At 38.8% G+C, this 23,814-nt stretch overlaps 1 protein-coding gene across 4 annotated transcripts in view; it reads left to right on the top strand.

Moving 5' to 3' along the window:
• UPF2 (UPF2 regulator of nonsense mediated mRNA decay) overlaps window positions 1-20,802 on the top strand; it is a 62,946-nt gene extending 42,144 nt beyond the window's left edge. For 3 of the 4 annotated variants that reach the window (XM_048062606.2, XM_048062607.2, XM_048062609.2), the window contains 6 exons: window positions 685-789; window positions 2,143-2,241; window positions 2,965-3,132; window positions 7,781-7,922; window positions 11,689-11,809; window positions 19,490-20,802. In XM_048062606.2, the coding sequence (XP_047918563.1) occupies window positions 685-789; window positions 2,143-2,241; window positions 2,965-3,132; window positions 7,781-7,922; window positions 11,689-11,809; window positions 19,490-19,499 (645 nt within the window). In that variant the 3' untranslated portion in view covers window positions 19,500-20,802. Of the gene's footprint in view, window positions 1-684; window positions 790-2,142; window positions 2,242-2,964; window positions 3,133-7,780; window positions 7,923-11,688; window positions 11,814-19,489 lie in introns of those variants that run through there. The other variant, XM_048062610.2, reaches the window with a different exon arrangement.
• The last annotated feature ends 3,012 nt before the right edge of the window (window positions 20,803-23,814 follow it).

Below are 23,814 nucleotides of genomic sequence, written 5' to 3'. Positions count from 1 at the left end.
TGAAGTTTGGCTGGTTTTGTGCCTTTACCCACAAATTAGTAAGATGATTAGAATCGTAAATGGTTGAGGGCCTGAAAATGGACTTCTGGAGGTCTTGTCCAACCACCCAGCTCAAAGCAAGGTTACCTGTTATCTACAACTGGTTGACCAGGGCAATGTCCAGTTTGAATAACTCCAAGGATAGAGATTCCACAGCCTCTCCAGGCGATCTGTTCTAGTGTTTAAAAATCATTGTAGTAATAAAATCAATATCTTAAAAAACCCTTATGTTTAAATGAAAATTTTCAACATGTTTTTCTGTATATTCGTGAAAATGGTAAATAAAGCTGGCTGAGTTCAGACTGTAGACTTGATGTGAAACGCTAAAACAAACAAAAACCACCAAAAACATTTACTAAACCTAATCTAAACAGGTTCACATGGGGTTGGGGTGTGAAAGATGCAGAAAATGTGTGAGAGGAGTCAAGTGCAAGTGGCCTTTTTGCTTTTTCTCCAAATGAAATGGAGTGTTGGGGTGCTTTTAACATCGGAAACAGACATCAGCATGTTGTCACTGAAGATGTATAATTCAGTTGTGTAAAGCCTTGTATTCCTCAGAATACCACTGGTGAACAAGCGTAACTTTTTATCTTTAAAACAGTTAAGTTTATTTCATTCACAAACTATAAATGTTGAACGTTTCAGGAGGGTTCTGACAATGAGGAAGAAGAAGGTGAAGAAGAAGAAGAAGAAAACACTGATTATCTTACAGACTCCAATAAGGAAAATGAAACTGATGAGGAGAATACAGTATGTATTGTTACTCTAAATAAGTAAATTGATTTATGCTGCTTTGGTTTTCTTTACTGAATGTTTTTTTTAGTCAGTGCTGCTCGTAATGTATTGGGAAGACACAGCAAAAACACCTTCTGCTATTATTTCAAATACATTTTAGAGCTTATATTTTCAGACTTTCACTATTGCCTTCTGAAACTGTTCATGCCACCAACTTTACTACACGTTTTCACAGGACTGCATTTTCACAGGTAGCTAGACTGGAAAAAGTTGCGTAAGTGATAGTTTTGCAATGCCAGCAATGGTAGCAAACTGGTACAAGGTAAACTGGACTCTGTACTATATCTCAAAACCAAAAAGGAGACAAACCAAAAAATGCAGAATAGCTAAAATATGGATTTTGGAATGGCAAATTGTAATTAAGCCTTGTTTTTAATTTTAATTTTTAATTAATTGCAGTTACATAGTAAAGAAAGTAATGATTGTAATAGAACAATGTGTTGGGGTACTGACTTTAAAAAGCAGCATATAAAAGCTTTTTTTTTAAACCCTGCTGTTAAACTGTTAAATCACTGTTCAGAGAATAGATTTCAGCGTTGCTTATAGCAGAGGAACAAGCAGCATTGTTGCCAAAAGCCAAAATGAGAGAGGTTGGGAGCTAGAACTTATGTCGCATGGTCTCCAGTTCCAGCACTATTTAGATGGTGCGTTTGCTTGGTGCTGATCTGCTACCTTAATTATAAGGCACTGGAGTTTGTGCTTACAAATTGTGCTCATGGCATCCTGCTGCCGGCTGAATTCCAGTTCCTTTACAGTTGTAGGTATCAATGAGTAAAAGCATTTCTCTACCAGTTTAGCATTATGTTTTGGTTCACTTTAAAATTGAAACGAAAATACTTTGTTCACCGCTTAAAAATTTGGAAAAATAATAACTCTCTCTGTGTACCAAGAGGTACGTTAAAGTACTGTTTTGTTGTCACGTTGTGCTTTCCAAATACTGAAGGATGTTATTTGTCTTGAAAACACCATCTAACTTTATGGGCTTCAAGGAAAAGTTAGACTGGGTGTAGTAGGGATAGAGATTTTTCTTTGTGATGCTGTCATACCTAGACTGTCGTACCTAGAATATGTACATACATGCTAGTACGTTCAGAAAGTTATGAGTGACCAGCCTTCATAATGCAGTAAATATCAGAAATATTTCTTCAAGAAAATAATCCAGACAAAAAACATTTTTCTTTACCAATTTTTTTGAAACTTTTGATTATGTATGTCATGGAAGCAATGAAGATTTCTTTTTACTTCTAGACTGAATATTCGTATTTCTGAAATTGATGTAATGGAGGGTTTTTTCTTTCATTGTAATAGGAAGTAATGATTAAAGGAGGAGGACTTAAACATGTCCCTTGTGCAGAAGATGAGGACTTCATTCAGGCATTGGATAAAATGATGCTAGAAAATCTTCAGGTATAAATCTTTTTCTTAAAGTAATGTAATTAGCTGTGCAGCTACCTTTATTTATTTATTTTATAAGTAAATGATTAATGCATAGCTAACCATACTAAAAAATGTTTTTTTTCTCATGGCCTTTCTTCTGCAATTGGCATGCTTAGATAAGTAGCGTTCAGACATTAATAGCTTGGCCAGTGAGAATATACGACATGCTGACATCTTTTATTGGTTAAATAATAATTGCATCGGATATTAGGCAACACTTCTGACTTCATTGTAGACTACCCAAGCTTAGCTTATAACATGTCTGAAGTGTAGCTGCACTTAAATTTACATTACCTCTAAGTGCTATGTATGGTTTTCAATTGCATCTGGTAAATACTTGAGTACTGCAAGCCCTGAATGAGGACTTTATTAATCATATGCAATAAAAAACATCCTGAATGTATGATTTCCATTCTCAAGTATCACTAATCACTTCTCTAGATTTCTTTCCTTAAAAGGTTAGGTTATCCAGAATTCCTTTAAAACATGAAGTGTTCTGTCACTGTAACTTTCTTCTTCATAAGGAAGGAAAACAAGGAAAAATGTAATAAAGCTTAGTGAATATTTATATATATATATTACTCTGCTTTCTTGGAAGGTTAAGCTTTTTCTCAGTCATTAAAATGTGGATGTTATTAGACTTCCTGACATTCTTAGCATGTATTATTTTTACAATTTACATCCTTTTAACAGCAACGGAGTGGCGAATCAGTTAAAGTACATCAGTTGGATGTGGCTATTCCCCTGCATCTCAAAAGTCAGCTGAAGAAGGGTCCCCCGCTTGGAAGTGGAGAAGGGGAGTCAGAGTCTGGAGACACAATGCCATTTGTCATGTTAACACGAAAAGGCAACAAACAGCAGGTAAGAGTTTATGTAAGGTATAGGTTTTCCATTTAAAAAAAAAAAAATGAGCAGCAGGGAATACTCTTTCACTTTTTTAAAAGTCACTCTCTATATGACTTTGGAAGTCAAAGATTTTTTTTTTACTTCTTCATTTTTCTCAGAATAGGATGCACACCTCTTAATTTTGAAGTATAGAAAATATCAAATGCAATTCCTTGGAATTCTTGCTGGTTAACAGAAATCAAGTATAACAATTCTTTGGTTAAATTGTACCATTATTAATTTTTTGTTCCCTGAGTAAACCTATAGGGACAATGGTATGTTTTCTTTTTTAAATACTGTTGTAGATAAAACACATGTGGTTGACAAACAGGCACTGAAAGTTCAAAGAAGCAGGAAAGAAAAGGTGAAAGAATATTGTGAAGTCTCAGATTCTGCAGATTTTGCTGAAAACACATTCAGCTTTAAATCAAAATATGTTTGCTAAATTCAATTTCCTAAGTAACTGCTAGTTGGCTGAATTTGTTCAACTTGGAAAACAGTCATTGTCTGAAGGCTTTTTAAGAGGATTCTTCCTGAATGAGCTGAGTGAATGTCTCCAAAAGTTAAATGGAAATCCTGTTAACTTAAAACAAAAGCAAAACAAACAAGCAACAAAAACCACTCCTTGCTTCATGCAGCAAAGCTATACATTTGTCTTGGCTCTTTTCTCCAGTATATGCTGGAATGTTCCTGGATCAGTAAATGCATAATACACAAATACCTAACACTTAACCACATAAAGGACATATAAACCATGACAAGAAATTTACAGATGACTTTTTTTAGTTGTGTAAACTGATGATAAAAATGAATGACTCTAGTGAACTTGTGGAAAGCAAAAAGAATCCATTATTTCAGTCCATTCATCTGTAGCTTTTTTATTTAGATCTGTCATTGCTTTATTTTTGACTTATCTTACCTGAATTTTTGCAGTAGCGCAGAATAGTAGAGGTATATAAGCTGAAACAATCTCTTTTTCCCTCTCAAATGAAAGACACTTTAAAAATCTGCAGAAAGCGAGAAGGTCTGTTATCACAAAACACTGGAGTAATGTAATTTTAAATCTGTTTTTAAGCTTCATTATTCTATTAAGAAAACGCTGTGCTAAGTACATGCTTTCAGAGTGTAAGTAATGATACCTGTTTGAGTAGGCATGTACTGTGTGTATTTAGCAGTGATGATTAACTGGTTTTCTTACTACATTTGTTTGGTTATTCTGTTGTCCTGGAACTTGAACGTTGTGTATAGAGTTCTACAAAAGTTGTAAGTGAGGAATTCTAACTGCTGTCATTGAGTAGGAAAGGGATTTAGAGAACATTGTTCAAAAAATGTTTGGCTTTTTCAGGATAACTTACTGGGAATATCCAAAGTGACCAGGAATTTTAGGATCTGCATATTCTCAGCAAGGGGAAAATATTGCTGGCATTCTATGGCTTGAAAAAGAAAGCACAACTTGTTCAGGAGATTTCCCTCCTCCTTCCCCCTAGTATTTGCTTTTGGGAGTAGGCTCTTCCTGCCAAGACTCCTCTAAGTGTTTCTAGAAATTATTTTTTTTAAAAAAAAGTCACTCTATACACTACTTCATTTTTTTGAGTCAATGAAAGGCTTCTTTGTCCATAATTTTGCATTCAGAAAAAAATACGTCTTAGTAGTCATTTTTATAGAAAAATAAGCAGGAAAGAAGAGGTGGAGTTTAAAAGAAAATAATAGTTTCTTAAAGTATTTTAAAATCTGTGAGCAGAATTTGTACTGAACTTTGAAGTGTTGGATGTATAATTTACTGGTAACTTAGCTGTAAACTTTTCAGCATTTTAAAAACAGACAAAAGGATTATTCAGACAACATGGAAGGCTGTAAGTAATTTCTTATCCTTACAGTCAATCAAATGGTGAGCATCACCACCTCACTGTAATGTCAACTAATCACTTCCTGTCTTATCAGTTGGCTCGATCTGTGCTCTTTGTCAAAGGCACTGCAGAAACTGGAAATCACAGCTGTAAAGGAAGTACTTGCTGATGAAAACGGAATGCACTGAGCTTCCTTCTGGAGGTTAATATTTGATAGTTGATGTCCAGTTGTTAAATGCTCAGTTCACATGCCAGTGGTCTGCCTGATTTTAGTGGGACGTTGGCTACCAGGTGTTTGAAACAACACAACTGATTGCTGTTTACCAGCAGCATATAACCTGAATTAATAGCCATTGCAGGCTGATAACAGCAAGGACATCATAATTTATTCTCCTCTGTCAGACTGCGATCAACAGCAGCAGGTGGTAGGAAGAATATCAGGTAGACCAGGGTCTTATTTTTACCTGTCACCTACAGTATCCTTGCATGACAAAACTGACAAAAGTAGCAGCAGTAGAACTCAACGTGGATGTTAGAAATCAGACTCTGGCATCACGAGTTACCCACAAAAAGTGAAAGAACAAAGGGAAGTAAAGAAATGCATCATAAGTGATGAGATCCAAGGTATAATACCATTGGATGCTTTTTGAAATCATCCAAGATTTATGCCAGGTAGATGTGAACACAGAGGAGATTTAGACTGTCAAAAAGAGAGTCACCTAACAGCAAGAAATGTGGTTAGTACCTAAGGTAAGATTTCCTTTCATTTGAAAGATTTTTAGCAAGATAGCATAAAAAGGTAATATCCATAGAATGGTCATCTGGCCTTGAATGTTCTCTTTTCTCAGTGAAGTTTTTATCAAATCTGTAATCTAATCTGGTCTTCTGAGAGATCATTTTTAGTTCATTCTTCAGTTTGCCATCTCAGAAGTTGAATTCTTTATATTCTGTCCCCCATTTCACAGATCTTACAAGAGGTTGTCACTACACCTCTGTGCAGATTGGAAATGTTTCATTAGCTCAGTAGTCACATCCTTTAGTGATTGTCGTCAGTGACTTGATGATTTCAGCTGACAAGCATCAGGTTGCCTTGAGATAGTGACTCAGTGATATTTTGTTAATTACCAGCCTGTTGTTTTTTTGGATCCGTTTCTTTCATCTGCCCCCATTATATATTTCACTTTTCTTTTTCCTACTGTGAGCATCCTGTCTGGATACATTTACCACCCACTTAGACACGGTAAATCCATAGAATAGACAAAAAGCAAAGGATGCATTAAGATGGCTGAAGAGCTTCATGGTGGAGCTAGGAAATGATTATTACCATGAGATGCTGCTAGTGGACTGGTTAGTTGCTTCTGTAGGTTGTGTAAACCTCATTTGAGAATACCTGGGAACTTGCATAGTCTGCTCAGTAACTACAGCTTTTCTCTTGGAATTTCAGGAACTTTCATTTTCATTTCCTACATAAACCTTAATAACAAGCTTGTATTGGCATTCAATATGACTGATACTTTGCTTAATAAAAAAAAATCTTTTGCCTCATCTAAGTAAACACTTCTGTTGATAGGGTTTTATTTTACCCATTTTTTTCAGTTCTTCGTAAGAGTCTATCTTAACTGCTTGAAACAGTTTATTTTCAAATGTAACATCTGAGCACTTGATATCTTCTCACACTCCTCATTAATGTGCTGCCAGTGGGGCTCTGCTCCGTAATAGGTACTTGGAGCTTTTTCAGTAATTACTGCGTGAAATACTACGTACATGCAGTGAAGACTGTTTACTACATAGCATCTCAACAGAGGTCTTGTTAATGTACCATTTTGTCTGCAGTTTTGACAGCGTAGCAGAAGAGAACGCTGAAATTTGCCTGTTTCTATTTCTGTGGAAATAGATGATGAGAACAAGCAGCGGGATTCAGAGTAGTTCGTGGAATATGGAGTGTGATTATCTTTAAACGCATTATCCTACTTATAGCTTGGCAATATTTATTTCTAATGGAGATGCAGTTGAAAGGGGAAGTGAAGTTTTTCTGAACGTTTTCATAAACTTTAGCGTTAAAGGGTTTCTGAAAGCTATTGTTTCAGTTTGAAGTCAGATTAAAAATTACTTTTTGGGATTACTCTAAAATATTTTCCTGTGGCAATATGAGCGTGAATTTTGAGTCTGAGGACAAAGAAAATATATCCATCCCTATGTGTTTTCCTAGCACTAAGGAGCTAGAATCATCCATAGAAAAGAGGAGTACTCGCCAAGGAATGCTGGAGGATACCTGAAATCCTCAGAACTTCTCTCCTCTGTTATCACAAGGGGTAGTAGTAGAACTTCTGCTTAGGGGTTTCATCTCTTTTTTGGAAGAAAGAGAACTTCGTAGGGAGATGCAGCTTTCTTGAGCCAGCTGTGGTGGTTTTATCTCAAGACCAGTGTAATCCACTGCGGGGATGTCTATGTAACAAGGCTTGTATCAAAATAAGAAATAAAGCATATAGCTGTGTGTTGCTGGTGAGAATTTTTTTCCAATTACTGGTGTAATTGTCTATTGCCTTAGCAATGCATCAGCCTTTTTTGTGTGTTGTGTATGTCTTCAGAGCATCCAACTACCTTGTATTTTTCTCATGTGTCATTAAGCAAAGTAGAGCTTAAAAAAAAAAAGGGGGAAAAATATTTTTCAGTAGAAACTTCTACAGAAGGTAACTGATCATAATATAGAAATAACCATTACCCTTCTGTCCTTTTTTTGTTCTCTGATGGGCACTTAAACGTGTTTTCACTTGCAGTTTAAGATTTTAAATGTACCGATGTCTTCCCAACTTGCTGCAAACCACTGGAACCAACAGCAGGCTGAACAGGAGGAGAGAATGCGGATGAAAAAGCTCACTTTGGATATCAATGAGCGGCAAGAACAAGAGGACTACCAGGGTAAGAAAATAACTGAGTACTTCATTTTCATCCTCAGAGGAACTTTCATGGATCTGCAGAAATATCTGTGATAATTAGCAGTAGAAGTTCTGAATATTATTTTTGTAATACTTCATGGAAAACCTGTACTTCAGCTCTTCATTATATGCACGCTTTACTCTGTGCTCAAAGATGTTTTCACAGCTCTCCCATGAAAGGGAGCTTTTAAGTGGGTCTCAATAAATCTAAGCATTTCTGTTTAGTTTGGGAAAGGGGATGAACTGGGATCACAGTTTCCTTGAAAATAAGCCTATTTTTTTGTATGTGGAAAAAAAACCCACAAAATTAATCTGATGTTTGTGGCATTGTCTCCATTAATGGAAGAGAATTGAGTTGGATACAAGAGGTATTCACTCTGTGCAATTTAAACTCTGGTTTTTAGGTATAAATACACAAGGGTATTTGGGGTCTTCACATTAAGACCTGCAAATACTAACTGGTAACCTTTGCCTGAGAAATAAGACTGTTACTCAGGTGTTCCAGGAGCCCTAAAAATAGAAAATGTAAGAATACATTAATGAAATGAAAGTTTCATACAAATTATAGCTTTAAAAAGCAAATTAGATCATGTATAAACCAAGCATTTTGGAACATGGACAAATTGAAATAATTAATACAACAAATCATATGTAGTCCCTAAACTAGTGCACATGTTTTTCTTTTTTTTTTTTCCAGACTATTTTCCTTGTCTTACTGAACTAGTAAACAAAGCCAAAACAAATAAAACTGCAGGTATTCAGTTCTCATGTTAGTTTTTCCATTTAACATCTCCAAAGTTCCTGCTCTATTTTTTTTGCTGTGAAGATGTTGCAGTCTGGTGGTAATCACAGTATAAGTAGTTAATTATCAGGAAATCTCATTTAAGCTATTTAGTGAAAGGTCATTATTCATTAAGAAATGGGAAATTTAAATTAAAGCAGCAGAACTAATTATATATTAAAAAAAAAAAACACACCATGGAAACTAACACTTCATTCAGGATTTTGATAATACAAGAACTAAGCTTGTAATCCTGAAAAGGAGTGTTTTTCCAAAGTAAGTGCCTACAGAGTTGTGAAAAGGTTGTACGATATATTCTTAGCACTAAATGTTTTACTCTGCTTAAAAATTATTTTCCAAGACGCTTCCCTCTTGTAATGTCAATTGATGAAAAAAAAAGAGAAACAGTAGACTTCAGAATTAGACACTGAAGTGCTTTTTTCAGACTTTTTATGGGGTTTCCCTCATTAATGACTCTTCTGATATTTTTCTGATGGTCAGAGCATTTGGTTTATTAGGGCCTGTCATGTGAATTTGTGGGTATCTTTAAAAATCAGCCTGTTTAATGTAGGATTTTATTGCGAGCAGTTGTGATTCATATCTAAAAGATGATCACATTCATTTCGTCACAGTGAAATGAATCAGACGACTGATAATATTAAATAACTATTAATAGGCAATTTTTTACATTCTCAGATTTTTCTTTCTAGGTGCTGTCTGTAAAACATTAATTCATTGGAAATATCAACAATCTAGAAATAGGTCTAGAAATAGGTTTTGTTGTAACTAATACCAGTTTTAAAATTGATTCATTTTTACCTTGATTTTCTTTTGTAGACCTGGGTAACATGCAAAGTAAAACCAAACTAAAAAGGACACTTTAATTACACTGGCCAAATAACATTCCTGTTTGGCATTATTTTTAATTACATATAAAATAAATATAAATAACATGCAGCCCGTGGTTCCTTTTGAGGGTTCCTGTTGAGGAGTCAGCTTGCTTGTAACAAGTTGGTACACATACGAACACACTGACATTTAAAACCAACTCTTTCTTTGTTTCAAGCTTTGAAGTTACCAAGGGTGGGGGAAAGTCATAATTCCTGGAAGAGTGCCTCAAGGTTGTCCGAACTTTTTCATGTACATTTGTTGTTTTTTTTTCCATCTACACAGGTTAGGTAATAAATGAAAACTTATCTGCAAAGCACTTCAAAGTATTACTAAGTAATTATTTAATATTAGTTAATGTTTATTAGTATTACACACACTTTAATGCGAAGAAGCATTAGGAACTGGGTGATGCTAACTCAGGCTAGTATTTTTGTGTACTTTTTTTTCTTCACTAAAACCAAAGATGGGTGACGTGCTCAGCCTAGCTAATATGTTGTGTTCCCTTGCCTTTTCTCCCTCCTGTTATCTTCTCAATTACTCAGTTTCTCATGTTACTGACTTGCCACAAGCTCCACTATTTTCTTTTACCTACTGTGTGGAAAACAGAAGAGACAGGTACGCACGTGCTGGACGGTTCGGTGCTTGCTTCTAGCGCCTGTCTGGCAGTGTGCCATCATCTCCTGTTTTCTTCCTGGTCTTGACATTGCCTTGTTAGAGATCTGTCCTGATAAACAGAATTGTTTCTGAAGGATGTAACTTCCTGAAGTTTACAACTACAAACTATTCAATGGTTTTCTTGGCCTTTTCTGGGTGTTGATAGGGGACATGCAGCGTACAAATACGCGCTTTATTAACTGTTGACACCAATATTGTATATTAAATCATTCATAGGTTTGCAGTTTCCCAAAAATCGAATGGATAACTTACAAAGTGCGTGCAAAGCTTTCAGTAAGTGGTGATAGAAATCTCACCAGTCTCCAGTTCTGACTTGTGCAAGTCTTCCCGAGAGTGGTGGAAGTTTTGTTTCTAACAGGTGGTGGGCATGTGTCTCCAATACCAGCCTGGAGATTAGCAGAGATTACAGAACCAGACAGAGCAGACTTTCAAAGACAAGCTGTTTAGCAGCTCGTTCCACCTTTCCCCTTCAGCTATTCCATCTGTTTGCTGAGCGGGGTAGATTCTTGCACAGGTGGACTGTCAGAACTACTTGCCATCCGATGTGCTGATGGACAGACAGAGGATATGTGGAGGTTCTTGTGATGTATTTGTAATTACATCAGATACTTCATAACCATTAACTTAATCTAGTAAAGACCTATTTTTTTATCACAACAAAAATGAAGTGAAGCTTTACCAGCTGTCAACACATCATGCTTCTACTTAAACTGAACAAAAGCTGGGTGTCCAGGGCTAAACTGGTAACTGCAGGCTGCTCTCAGCATCCATCTATTTCTTCCCTCTGATCACGTAGAGCAAAATTCCATCCCAAAGACAGCTGGTGTAATGTAGGTCAGCTGAGTCACCCTCTTCAGGTCTGTCTCCTCTGTAAAAGGATCCTATTAGGACTAGTTTAGACAAATACCTGACTTATGGATGCTAATTTCGGACAAGTTTCTCACTGTGTCTCTGCTTGGCAGCAGGATTGTCCAGTTGTTACCATTTCAGGGCAGTTTTATGTTAAGGCTTCCCACAGTGCTGTGAACCTTTGTTCCTCGTCATTGATTCAGTCGGTGGTGGCTGCATTTGGAAGGAAAAGGTCACGGCTCCCTTCTTAAGCACCTGTGATGAAAATCATGGCTGGCAGTTCCTTCTGTAAGAACATCTGGAAACGCAAGTTCACGTTATGGGGTAGTGTGGATTTGTCAAAGCTGTCTGTGCAATTTCAGTAATTTAAAAAATGAGCTGCTCTGGAATAACATGAGAAATATTAACCCTAAAGCAAAAAAAAAGTGTAAATAATGTCTTTTTTTTTTTTTACTTCGTGGCTGTGAAATGTGATTGTGTAAATTCGTCTTTAAAAAGATACATAACAAATGATAACAAATGTATTTAACTTTCTTTCTGTTTGAAATTACAGAAATGTTGCAGTCTCTGGCACAGCGTCCCGCTCCAGCAAATACAAATCGCGAGCGGCGTCCTCGTTACCAGCATCCGAAGGGAGCACCTAATGCAGATCTAATCTTTAAAACTGGTGGGAGGTAGGACAATCTTCCTCTAAATGTGGTATTTCTGGTTCTAGGCAAGTAATTACCTTCATAATTGAGGCAGATAATGATCTGCATAATGCGAGTAGATTTGTTGGTTTCCTTTCTAAAGCATTCTCTTAAAATACCGAGCAGTGTTTTGTGCTTCTAAAGTGGTGTCTGTGAATATATCCTTGACAGAGGTTGGGAAGCCAGAGGATTATTTTATTCAGCAGTCACTATACAGCTTTAATATATCCCTGTGCCTTCTCTCACTCAGATTAAGCTTGAGAAAAAAACTATCAAACTAATGTTGCAGCACAGATTTGAATAGGCAGAAGTTCAGGTGAAAAGCAGTGTTTTCGTGTTTCTCTTGGTAAAAGTTAATTTTGGAGGTAGGTAGATGAGAGCAACAGTGGGAAGGGACAAGTTTACTAAGTGGTCTATCTTTGTAAACTAGAAATAGGTTAATGTATTATGTTACAGTAATATTGCCAACCTCCTTCTGGTACATTTCTGTAAGCATTTTTATAGCTCTCTGGTTTCTTGTTCCAACAAGCCCTTATACAGAAACTGCTTGTATAAAAAAAATCCTCTTTTTTGAAAAAGGACTGCATTTTAACTTTTTTGAAGTACTAAATGTAATTCAATAGAATGATTGTTCTCCATTTAGCTTTTCATTTCACTGTGGCCTAATACTGTCATAGAAATAAAAACTATTGTTACACTGAATTGCCGTAGCACCTGCAAGTGTTTTTCAAGTAACTATGCAGTCTTCTCTTGCAGGTCTTCCAGTTACCTGTCACAAATACCTTGTAGCCTGTGTGACGACGAGCACACTGAAGTTGTTCTTTAAATATAGGGACCAGATCATCAAATATGATACTTCTAGTTTTTTTAATCTATCTATCTAAAATTTACCAGGACAGTAGTTCTTTTCAAAGGCTTCTGTTTTCAAATGTTTTAGGGAAAACATAATTTAGGATTTCACTGTAAACTAGGTCAGGCATTGTCCGGGGAACAGTTTAAGCAGTGTTTCCGTGTTCAAATGTCTGTGCCATGTGCTTGCAATTCTGATATAGTTTTGTCTTATGTAACTTACTCTTTGTTCCCTTTAATCTATAAGCTCCTTAAAGCAGGGACCAGGAAGTTAGTTTTAGTGAGCATATTTTATTTGCTTCATAGTGCAGTGCTCAGGCTTGCAGTCATGCATCGGTTGAGCCATCCTAGCCTGTAGTAAGGAAACAATACTTTTTTTTTTTAACCTGCAGTGAAGGATGCTTAAGCAGAGTTTTTATTTATGGAAGACTGGGTCTAGCCATGGCTTACCACCACTAGTACAGGCTGTGTGTCATTTACACATTTAAGAGCTTCAGATTTATGGGATATATTCAGAATTGTCTTCTGACTTTGACAGGTGAATTGCAGTATTCCTGTGTAGAGTACCCTCACTTTCTAGTCAAGGCTACCCCACCAGCTCCTGTGAGGACACTAGAGTATCTTGCTGTTTGTTCAGAGCAAAATTTTCACACTGAGCTTTTCATTTTAGCATCTGTTTGAAGAAATCTTCACTCTTTTGTATGCTAGAACCAATCTGTGTAACAGTCTGTAATATTGGTGATAGGTGGACGGTTGGACTGGATGATCTTTGAGGTCTTTTCCAACCTTAGTAACTATGAACTACAGACTTGTTTACGTGATGAGTGAGCTAGTTCTGGTTGTTTCTTTGTGTATGAAGACAGATCAGTTGTTTTCTTGCAACAGTAACTCTAAACTTACCGAAAATAATCGTGTCTGTTCCCTTCTTTAAGATATGCAACTTTTTATTCAAAATTTCCTCAGGTCGGGGGTAATAGGAGCAAGCAAATCTCCTTGTTGATTCCATTGTAAACAACGATCTGACAGGTGTTTTACCTTTACTTTTGTATTGCTGAACGTGCCCTAAGCACCAGTATTTTTATTTCACATATCAATTAGAAAGTTGGGTCCAAATCTGCCTATGGTACTAGATGATTAAAAAACGAACAAAGGTATCGCTGGGTTCTCTCGTATGTTTTTGGCCATAAACAACTGGATCTGGCTTTGCAGTTAGCCCTACTTTTATAGAATCATAGTAGCAGGAGTTCAGGCTAAGTGACCTCCAGGGGGCCCTTTGAACCTCAAATTTTCTGTGATTCTATTTTGGTCTAGCAGGGTCCTAAATAAATAATTTAAAAGATTATAGATGAGTAACTCACACCAACCTTCCACCCACACGTTTGGCAACTCTCACCTGCGATAACACCACAGTAAATGGAAGAATGAATTAGTGGCAGTAGCTGTAATGCATGAATCACTTAAAGAGAGAAATCTTTTATAGTCATTACTCTTATTTATTAATGTTCTGTTTCTGTGGTGAATTAAATGCAGTGAGACTTCCAGCTGTTGTCAGATTTCGTATTATTAGTTAGTGTGTGCAAAATGCTGCATCAAAAATTAGTTTCTTGCTCTTTATTTGTAATCACCTGCTTGTATAACTTCAAGTTAAGACCTGCTAATCGTACAAGGAGAGGATTTTGGGGGGGGACTTGAACTTTTAAGGCTGACTGGCCTTGAAGGTAATTTACTCTAACACCTTTAAAAGCAGAGTTCCTTGACTTGCTTAAGCAGAACGCAATGGGCAACAATTTAACAACTCTCATTCTTGCCTCCAGTTCTTCAGCCTTACAAGAAGACTTTGGTTATCAAACTGTTAAACTGGGACTTCAGGAAACTCAAAATCTACAAAAGTAATTTTTTATGATGATGTTATCAGGAAAATACTCTTACAGTTTTGGAGAACAGCCCCTCGCTTCACTAGAAAGCGTCTTTCTTATCTTTTAAAGAGGATTGAGATCCATTAAATGACTTGCTCATAAAATGGAATATAAATAATTACATTTTATGAAATCTGTTTGAAAGCATACGTTACCAAGAAAGGAAAAAAGAATTACACTGAGAACTTCGAGTGTACGGAAGTAAGCTTTACCAAGGAGGTTTTTAACTTTAATAAGACTAGTTAAGTCTAGTTTTAATAAGACTAGTAACTTCAAAACTCTGCTGTTTTGAAAGGGTAATAAAGAAAAAAGACTTGTTGCTGTGAAAAGGCCCACTGAGATGCGTGCGTAAGCTGACAAACTAAATCATGGTTAAGTTAGTTGATAATTTCAGCTCGGCTATTTGCGTCTGACTCTTATTTCTCTTTAACCCATTTAATGAAGAAATATGAAGCATGAAGTTAATAGCAGGATGCTAGGATTTTATTAGCTAAATATTCTCATAAGAGTATTTTATTAATGCTGAAAAATCAGAGTATGGATAATAAGGAAAAATGTGAATAGAACTTTATGGTTTCGTGTTTCAGCTGCTGCACAAGAATACTTCGTGCATCACCCACCATGTAGCTGAGGTATTGACCAGTGTTGCATTTTGAAGCTTTCAATTCACGTACTGAAACACCAGAATCATGGGCAGCCAAAATCCGATTGCTCATATTCTGTTAGCCTCACTCTAGCTGTCATTTTTTTTGACTAGACAAACCCTTGGTGTTGGTGTGTCACTGTCTTGAGAATTGACACACGTATCCCGTGGTTCATCACGCTGTTTAGTTGTCTTTTTCAATGGTCTCTTGTATTTGTGTCCAAAACATGGGAAGATCATCACTGTAGCAGTAGTATTTTACTCTAGGTTCAGATTTTTTTTTTGCTGTAAAATTGTTCCCATCTTCACATTCAAGGTATCATAAAAAAATAAAATATTCAGTGCTCTATTTAATTACGTGCTAGGTCAGTTCACCCAGTTCTTTGCCATTTTTTCCACCAGCAGTTTAATCTTATCCCTTTCTCAGTTGTCATTTTTAATCCTGTATTACATCCTTTTCCCTACTACATACACTCACCAGTGTAACCTTCCATGAAAGCCATCCAGAGAAATGCAGACCTCCTTTTTTTAGCTGTCTTAAGGGAGGACGGCCCAGGGTAGGTTGGAGGTTGAGTCCTAATTCCTGGAGCTTCTTTTGTCAAACTGCACTGGGACGTGAGGGATAAACACCTCAGGGCCTGGCTTTTCTCTGTCTTGGCAATACGGTGCTTGCTGGGCTCTGCAAATAAGGGTTTGGTGTGTAGGCTAGGCTCGATGTGAAGAGACTCGATGAAAATCATAGCTTAGAAGGAAAGGAAGGCAAAATTTTATTTACAAGTATACACGCTTATTAAAGACTTTTGATTAAAAAAAAAATGACATACTGCTTATAAAGAAATAAACCCTCAGAACTACAGTTTTTGGACTTCTGGAACCTACCAATCCTCAAAACACCTCAGTTTGTGTATCGTGACTTTGATTTGATTTTATATGGGAGTATTTTATTGTTTGAAGAGATGGAAATACGAAGTAACTCGAACAACTTAAAATTCTCTTCCTTCAGTGAATCTGGGTTTTGCAGATTATTTGAATCGATAACATTCAGAGTATGGGAGCTGATAATTCAGATTTACGAAGAAATGGCTGGGGCACCTTAGGATCTTAGTAGTCCAGAAACACACACTCTGAAATAGGATGGGTCCAGAGAGCATATTCTTGCACAGGTGAATTGATAGCAGCTATCTAAAATCCAGTGCTCCATTTTTCAATACACCATGGCTAGGTTAACGTTCTACGTTGTGGCAGTTCAGTTTTGCTGTTGAGAGCTCTTACTCCTTCCAGCGATCGTAATGTGCTTGGACTCTGTCAAATATACATTTGTTGAAATTTCTCTCTGTTCCACGTTAACCTACGATACCTGTAATCTGTTACTGCATTAATTGTCCTGGAATCAAGTCCCCTCAGTCTTGCATGATCCCCTGTGGAAGACAGGTGATGTCTTGTTCAAGTCCCTAGATCTCTGAGGCAGGAATGAAGTGGGCTGTGGTGCAACAGGTACTTACGTTTCCCAGGTTTTAAGTTAGGGCTGTCTCCAGTATTCTCTCTCCTATACGCAGCCACAGAAATCCATGTGTGCTGCTTATTCTCAAGGGCCAGTTTTGTGGGGCAGAGAGCTGAAAGCAAACGTCGGTCATCTTAAGGCATCTCTGCTGCCATGCAGGGGGGCAGCTTGGAGCAGGAGTGTGAACTTCAGGTGCTCCTTTCCTCCTTAAACAAGCGTCCTCCCCGCTAAAGCTTGTGCATCCGAACACAAAAAAAAAAAAGCATGTTCAACACAATAAGGCACCCAAAGAAAAGAACTGTTCCTGGAAAAAAAACATTGTTTAAAATGGAAAAGTAATTTTCAGGTGTTCGTTGGGTTTATTTGATGTTGTTTGGTTTGGTTAATGTGATGGAGAAGGGACCAGGCAGCACCAAAGTTGAAAGTGGGCATGGAAAGCAAAGCAGCAAGGGAGTTTTGAGAGGTGTTTGGAGGTTAAGGAAGGTGACTGAAGTCTGTGAAGAAATACGTGACTCCAGAAATACACAGAGCAGTGTGGGTTGCTGGGGGACATAAAGGGATTAGGGAGTAGCGTGCAGCTTAATCTCAAGGACCTCACACCTTAAAAAGTAGTAAGATTTTTTTTGCATGTCATCTTGTGATGTCAGTGTGCAGAAGGAGCTTGTTTTCAAAGTCATGCGTGTATTATCTCAGGCACATTTCAATTTAAGTCATGTCACTGTCATGCTGATGCAAATACTCCCTTAAATTACACACATAATGGATTCTTTGTTATTTCCTCACCTGTACAAATGGTGTAATGTTTCCGAGCATTTTCACAAGTTCCCATTTTCTACTCCAGGCGTGGTTAGGTAAAATGCATCTGGTTTTCTGTCCTATGGAGGATGTAGCCAGTGTTAATACTTACGTGATGCAGTTGAGAAGATGGCTGTAGGGTTGTTATACCAACTGATAACTGTGTTGGTAGCAGGGAAGGGAGGTGGGGAAGTATGTGCAAAATCAAATTTTTGAACCTGCAGTTCAAGCTGTTTTTAATTACAATAATGTACAGACTCGGACCTTGCCAAATATAGGTCTGGATCAAGGTTTTTGAACAGAAGAAGGGGTCATTTTTCTGCTTATTGTCAAAATTACTTGGCAAATGCATAGTTTTTCTGTCTTTAAAAGTCTATCCTGATGATTTTTGTTAGTTTTTTTTTAACTGGACTTTTAACTGTTTTGTGCTGTTTACTGGTTTGAAGGGAAGTGTCCTGTGAAATACCTGTTTGTAGAAATACTGCTAAGACTTACCAGCACCATCGTGCCCTAATCCTTTGACACACGGCTTGCTCTGCCTTATCTACCACCAGCATGCCATGGCAGCTGCTGTTTGGGATGAAAGTAACTTCTGCTAGGTTAGATGCACGCAGATAGTTGTAACGCTTTTCCCTCCCTCCGCATCAACAGAAAATAACTGTGTTTTTTAGGGGAGGTGGGGAGGTAAAAGCATGATCCTGCAATGCACTGACACTTGAAATTTTTTCGCAGTTGGGGCATTCATCAAGTTAAATCTCCTTAAAACTGAAGTTCCTTGCTTTGCAGCCACATAGCCGATGTTGCTGATGATTTGAGTGTATCAAAAAGAGTTGGAATATTCTGTTATTTAATGCTAAAACACGGTTAAAACAAACAAAAAAAACAAAAGCACATTAAGTTCTAGAGGTGCATCAGCTCAGTACCTCCTGACAAAAACATGGTGTATTTAAACAAAACACAGGAACGCTGAATAACTGAGATACTGAAAAATAAAGCACCGCAGTATATAAGAATACTGAATTACTGTGGAAGCTTCTGTTCCAAGAAATGCAGAAAGTCCTATGGCTAGTTTAACGTGCTTGCGACATTTTTCTCGCAAGATTTCCAATAAAAGCTGGTTTTAGATTAACTTACTGTTTAGCAAATGCTTGAGGTTTATGCGTTAACGTAAAGAATATGACCCGTTTCATTTACGTGGTAAAAGACCTGGGTGTGGAGCCCGGGAACTTCCTTGGGATTGTAAATATTGTCGAATTTTTACTTTGTTTTGCACTACTAAATTTTATAGCCTAGAAATCAACAAAAAACACGAGCGCAGCTGTCAGCTCCGGTATCCGGGGTTAGGGAAACAAGATAAGTGCTACTTCTAGACTTCCTGGTCATGGATCACGTTCCTGCAAATTCGTGTGATTTTTTTTCAATGCATTTTTACATTCTTAAGAGAGAAAAACGTGGCTTTTCTGGGTAGGGACCTGTCTTTCAGCACCAAGGGACGACCAAAGGCTTCAATACAGCCGTTCTCTCTAAAAATGTTGTAAACAACTACCTGGCTCTGGGAAGTCCTCTCTAATGCTTCTGCAGTACTCCTAAAAGTAAAGAAATTGTGCACAAAAATGAAAACTGCCTAAAATAACATGCACGTAAATTCACACGTCGTCTCTGCACTTCAGTGACCTAGCACCTTGCCTGGCAGGATAAGGCAGCTCTCTCTGAACAATTTTAGATTGATCTGCTGCAATTTTTTATGTAGGGGACTTGTTTTTCTTGATACAGAGGTCTGCTGTCTGTTGTCCAGCACGGTCTCACTTTAAAATGTGCACGGCTGATAGAAGCGTGTAACCTCCACGTGCTGAGGCTAAAGGCAGATCAAAATCACCATCAACAGATTTCGGGTGGTTGCTGACCTGGCGAGGATTGGATATTTCTTACTGAACTGTTTTTCTTTCCCTTTCTTTTTGTAGGAGACGTTGATCCAGCAGCAAGTGTCATTTCATTAGGTCCTGTATCTCTGATGTTGTGGATAGTGGAGTCCTCCAGCAATTAAATGAGAGCAGTGGACACATCTCAGCATGTCAGCCTAGAGCGTTCAGAATCGAAACCTGGGACAGGCTGGGGCCGTGGGGCAGAAACAGCAGCCTCCTCTCTTCCCCCCCAAAACCCGCACAGAACAAGTGGAAGCTTCCAGTCATGGCCTGCCAAAAAAAAAAAAAAAAAAACCAAACCAAAAAGCTTTTTGTAACGGGAACCATGTGAGGGTTAATCTTCTCATACGAGCGGAAGCAAAGGAATGAGATGGTTAACTTGACCGGGGAGCAGCTCGGAGAAAACAAAAGATCAGCCTGAAATTCAGATGGATTCCACTGGAGTGGAAAAGGTCTTGGTGGCGCCCAGTACGTGGGAAAGCAAAGCTGCACGCTTGGCGCAGGCTGCGTTATCTCTGGATCGAGCACTTTGCGTCGGAAGGGTGTTCGTCGGGGGCTGCAAATCTACAGTAGGAAAAAGTAGAGCAAACGGTGAAATGGAAAAGAAAACCCTGACACGTGGGAGAACGTCTCAACCCTCAGATACTCCTCCCGACCTGCTGGTTAAGGAGTAGCCTTCTGCTGCCAGACAAGCGAGAAAGAAGGGGTTGGGGAGCGGGAAGGGGCGAAAAAACACTTAAGAGCCAAGGAGGTAAAATGTCTGTTAAGGTTTTAAATAGGATGTGAAGTGGATTAACACAGGGTGTTGACTCATACTGCTTGGAACAGCCTGACACCAGCCTAAGGACAGGGATATAGTTGAGCCCATTGTATGTATCATTGAAAACCAAAATGTGCCAGTCAGCATAACAGGGGGATGTCAAGGAGCGGATCCAAATATTTTGTTGATCTTCATGGGTTGATAAGCCTCTGTGTCTATTGAAACAAACAAACAAAAAAGTTTAAAAAAAAAATTTAAATACATCTGGAAACAAGTAGAATTTTTATTTTTTTCTAAGTAGAAATGAGGTTTCTTGGTCTGTTTCTGACAATCTGTTATTTATTAGCATAGATTTTTGTTTGCTTTCAGGTAGAGGTAGTTAATTCAGTTAAGGAGCTCATCTGTATGTTACTAATTCTTTTTTTTTCTAGCTCTTTTAAAATTCTTTTTACCACTGTTTTTGGTTTCTGCATGTAGGAAGAGAGACTTGTAAAATTGTAACATTTCATACAGAAATGCCGCCCGATCTTCACCAGCTTCAGAAATCTGACCTTTGCCAATGCTGCAATAAAGTGTTGTAATTTAGAATTGGTGTCCGACTCGTTACGTTGCCTTTGTTCTTCTAAAATAATGTTTTGAGGAATTCCTGGTATATCTTGGCGCTGTACCTTGGGCCATACTTCATATGAGAAACTCAACAGTTGGCACCGTACCGAAACAAGAGGACTCCTGCCTCGAAAAACATTCTTGAAACAGACTTGTCTGCTTGGTAAGGAAACAGACTTCTTGCTTGGTAAGAGCTGCAGGACTTTCTTGCTGTTTAGCAAGGAGCTGTGAAACTGAGGTCTTCTGTAACATAACTTATGTTGTCATACGCAGACGGCGGCTTCGAAAGAGATGGCTCCACCGCCGCCTCACCTACAGCAGCCGGTTGTTGCCCTCTTGGGGTCGTGAAGCTCCATGGTGAACCAGACCAGAAGATGACCTGTGTTGGATCAAGGTGGTTTTGGCTGATTGTGAGGAAGGTGAGTTCCCTCTTGGCTTCTTGCATCGGTTCTCAGTCCGTGGGCTGGCCCCTGACAGGGTGAAACGCTGGTGGGCCGTACGTGGACTGACACAAGAGGGAAGCAGAACTTTTGGTGATAAATTGATTTAAAGTGTTGGTGAAATTGTGCACTGATAGCGTTTGTTCCCATCACCTGATGGGCCTGAAATAAAGACAGCACCTTCGGCTTTGCCAAGTTATGTCGGTAGCTCAGTGAGTTTTAAAACGTGTAAGCTTTCCGATGATGCTTCTGAGAGAAGAATTCAAGGTTTTGAAAATATACCTACTTAAATAGTCTTTAATCATAGAATTGAGCATTGAAAGTGGGGAAAAAACTAATTGTCAGAGCAATTTTAGGTCTCCTCCTTTGCCTGCATGTGCTGTAACAGCATTTTGGGACGGGGAAGCCCTGGAATGATCAGTGCACGATTTCCCTGAGGACCTGGCTGGGCAGGATAACAGGATGCTGTTAGGCAGCTTCCAGTTTGCGGAGCATCACCTGAAGTTTTCAGAGCATCCCACACAGACACGTTTCTCTAGGTTTCTGCCAGGTTTAGATCTGATTTGCTGTGCAGGCACGTATTCTGGATGTGTGCAGTCACCCCCCAAAAATCCTTTCAAAACTGTCTCCAGCTGCTGTGGTCTCTCCCCTTGGAGAAGGTAACTTCCACGTTGTGGCTGTGGGTTGCGAAGTGCCCCAGAGCGAGGAGTACCTTGCGGGGAGACCGAGTCTTGGTTTCAATTTTGGTGTAAAAAGAGCATGTGGAACTCTTTTCATATCAGTTTTTTGCACTTATATTTGTGCATTTGCTAACCATATTTATAACAGCAATATGGCCATAGAAAGATTACCCCAGTGGATAATTTCCACTCCTCAGATGCAGAATGCCTACCGCTTCCTAACAGTAAACTAAGCTTCTAACTCAGGCTCAAACTGAAACTGACTTCCCTTTCTTCCTTTACTGCTTGCTTCCAAAGTCATTTAATTAATCCAGATCGGATAACTGCATGAAAATAAAACATTAATTCATGTGTTAACTTCATTGTGTGTGTATCACTCTAATGTCTTGGATTCTTTGGACTGATGGCAATATTTTTGAAAATTACTTGCTGAAAATATTGTGAGGTCAGCTGGAGGTTTCCATGACTTCAGGCTGAAATGAAGAAGTAAAACAAAAGCATCTCAATGAAACCTTTTGTAGACGAGTTTCAGAATAAAGTCTGTAGTTCTGGGGGAAAAAAAAAATCTCCCATTGAAATCACTGCAAGTGAAACAATCAGGGTTGAACTTGTTCTCATAGGATGCGAGGATGTTATTTGCTGTTTGCTTTCCACTTTCCTGACCCTCCACCGCTGATCCACCAGGCTGACTTCCTGCTTCTTGCGAAAGTTTGGCTCCCAGGTTCACGTGCGGGCGGTTGCTGCAGGGATTGTGAGGCTGCCTTTAATTCTATGCCATTAGAAGGGTTTGTCTTCCTTTGTCTTCCTTTCCAGGTTATCTAATCACCACAGTCAGGTGTGCCGTTTGTTTTTGGTACAGGATCAGGGGAGTAACCTGTACCAGTAACCTGGTCTGGTTGTGCCCCAAACCAAGTCCAGAAAAGCAGGTTTGTATCCGTGCTGGAGCTGTGTAACTCCCAGCATGAGGCAAGGCACCGACTGCTTTTTGCTGAGGGTTATGGCATAAAGCAGAAACGGTATGGGGAATGGACAAAGCAAGTGGCTTCAACTGTTAAGTAATAGGGATCGAAGATGCTCCTCTGCTCCTCAGAGGTCTGCTCGGAGGGGCCTGCAGACTGCAATTAAACAGAATAATTTCTGAGCACCTTAATAGTGAATTTCTGAGTATCTTAATAGTGTTTTCAGTAATCACGGGTTACAGCAGCCGATGTTTGGCTTACTCTGTTCTAGACACCACTCTACTGAAACAAGTACAGCTCACAGCAGTGGCTCTGTATCTCTACAGACAACTGAACCTCAAAAAAGCGCTTCAGAACTGAGCGTTTTGATCGGTGCTCTTATGTAACTGGTGCCTTGCCCGGATTGCAGGCTGGTTATTTCTAACGGACAAGGTCACATCTAATACAATCGCTCCTCTTTTCCTGCAGCACAGTGACCTCAAGGGGCTCTGCGATGTCACCGAGGACTCGATGACAAATTCGTGCCCTGGTGTCGCGTGACCAGGGAGAAGACGTTCCTCTGGGAGTGCTCCTCCAGGGACGCTGGCTGCGGGCGTCCCCGTGAAGAGGATTTCTAAGAAAGCATTCCTTAACCTGCTCGGAGGTAGCTGAACGCAGAGCACTTTCCCATCCGGGAAAGCACATGTAGATGAGCGAGAAATTGTTTCGCGTCCTTGATTGCGTAAGGGATTTCTCCGCTATCTTATCTGTCTCTGGAAAGAATTTGGACTCGTTTAGGTCCGGGCATTTGAAGCTGAGGCTTCACCGTGGTCAGGCTCGTTGAGCTGGCGTGCTGACAAGCAGAAAATGTGCTGCATGATTTATGGCACGCTGGCTCAAAGCCGGCTTGAGCCGTGGTGCTGTGTTACTCCTGGCTCCC

Source organism: Anser cygnoides, chromosome 1 (assembly GCF_040182565.1).
Source record: "Anser cygnoides isolate HZ-2024a breed goose chromosome 1, Taihu_goose_T2T_genome, whole genome shotgun sequence".
Classification (NCBI taxonomy): Eukaryota; Metazoa; Chordata; class Aves; order Anseriformes; family Anatidae; genus Anser; species Anser cygnoides.
The sequence above is the reverse complement of the archived record's forward strand: the minus strand, read 5'-3'. Positions and strand labels throughout refer to the sequence as shown.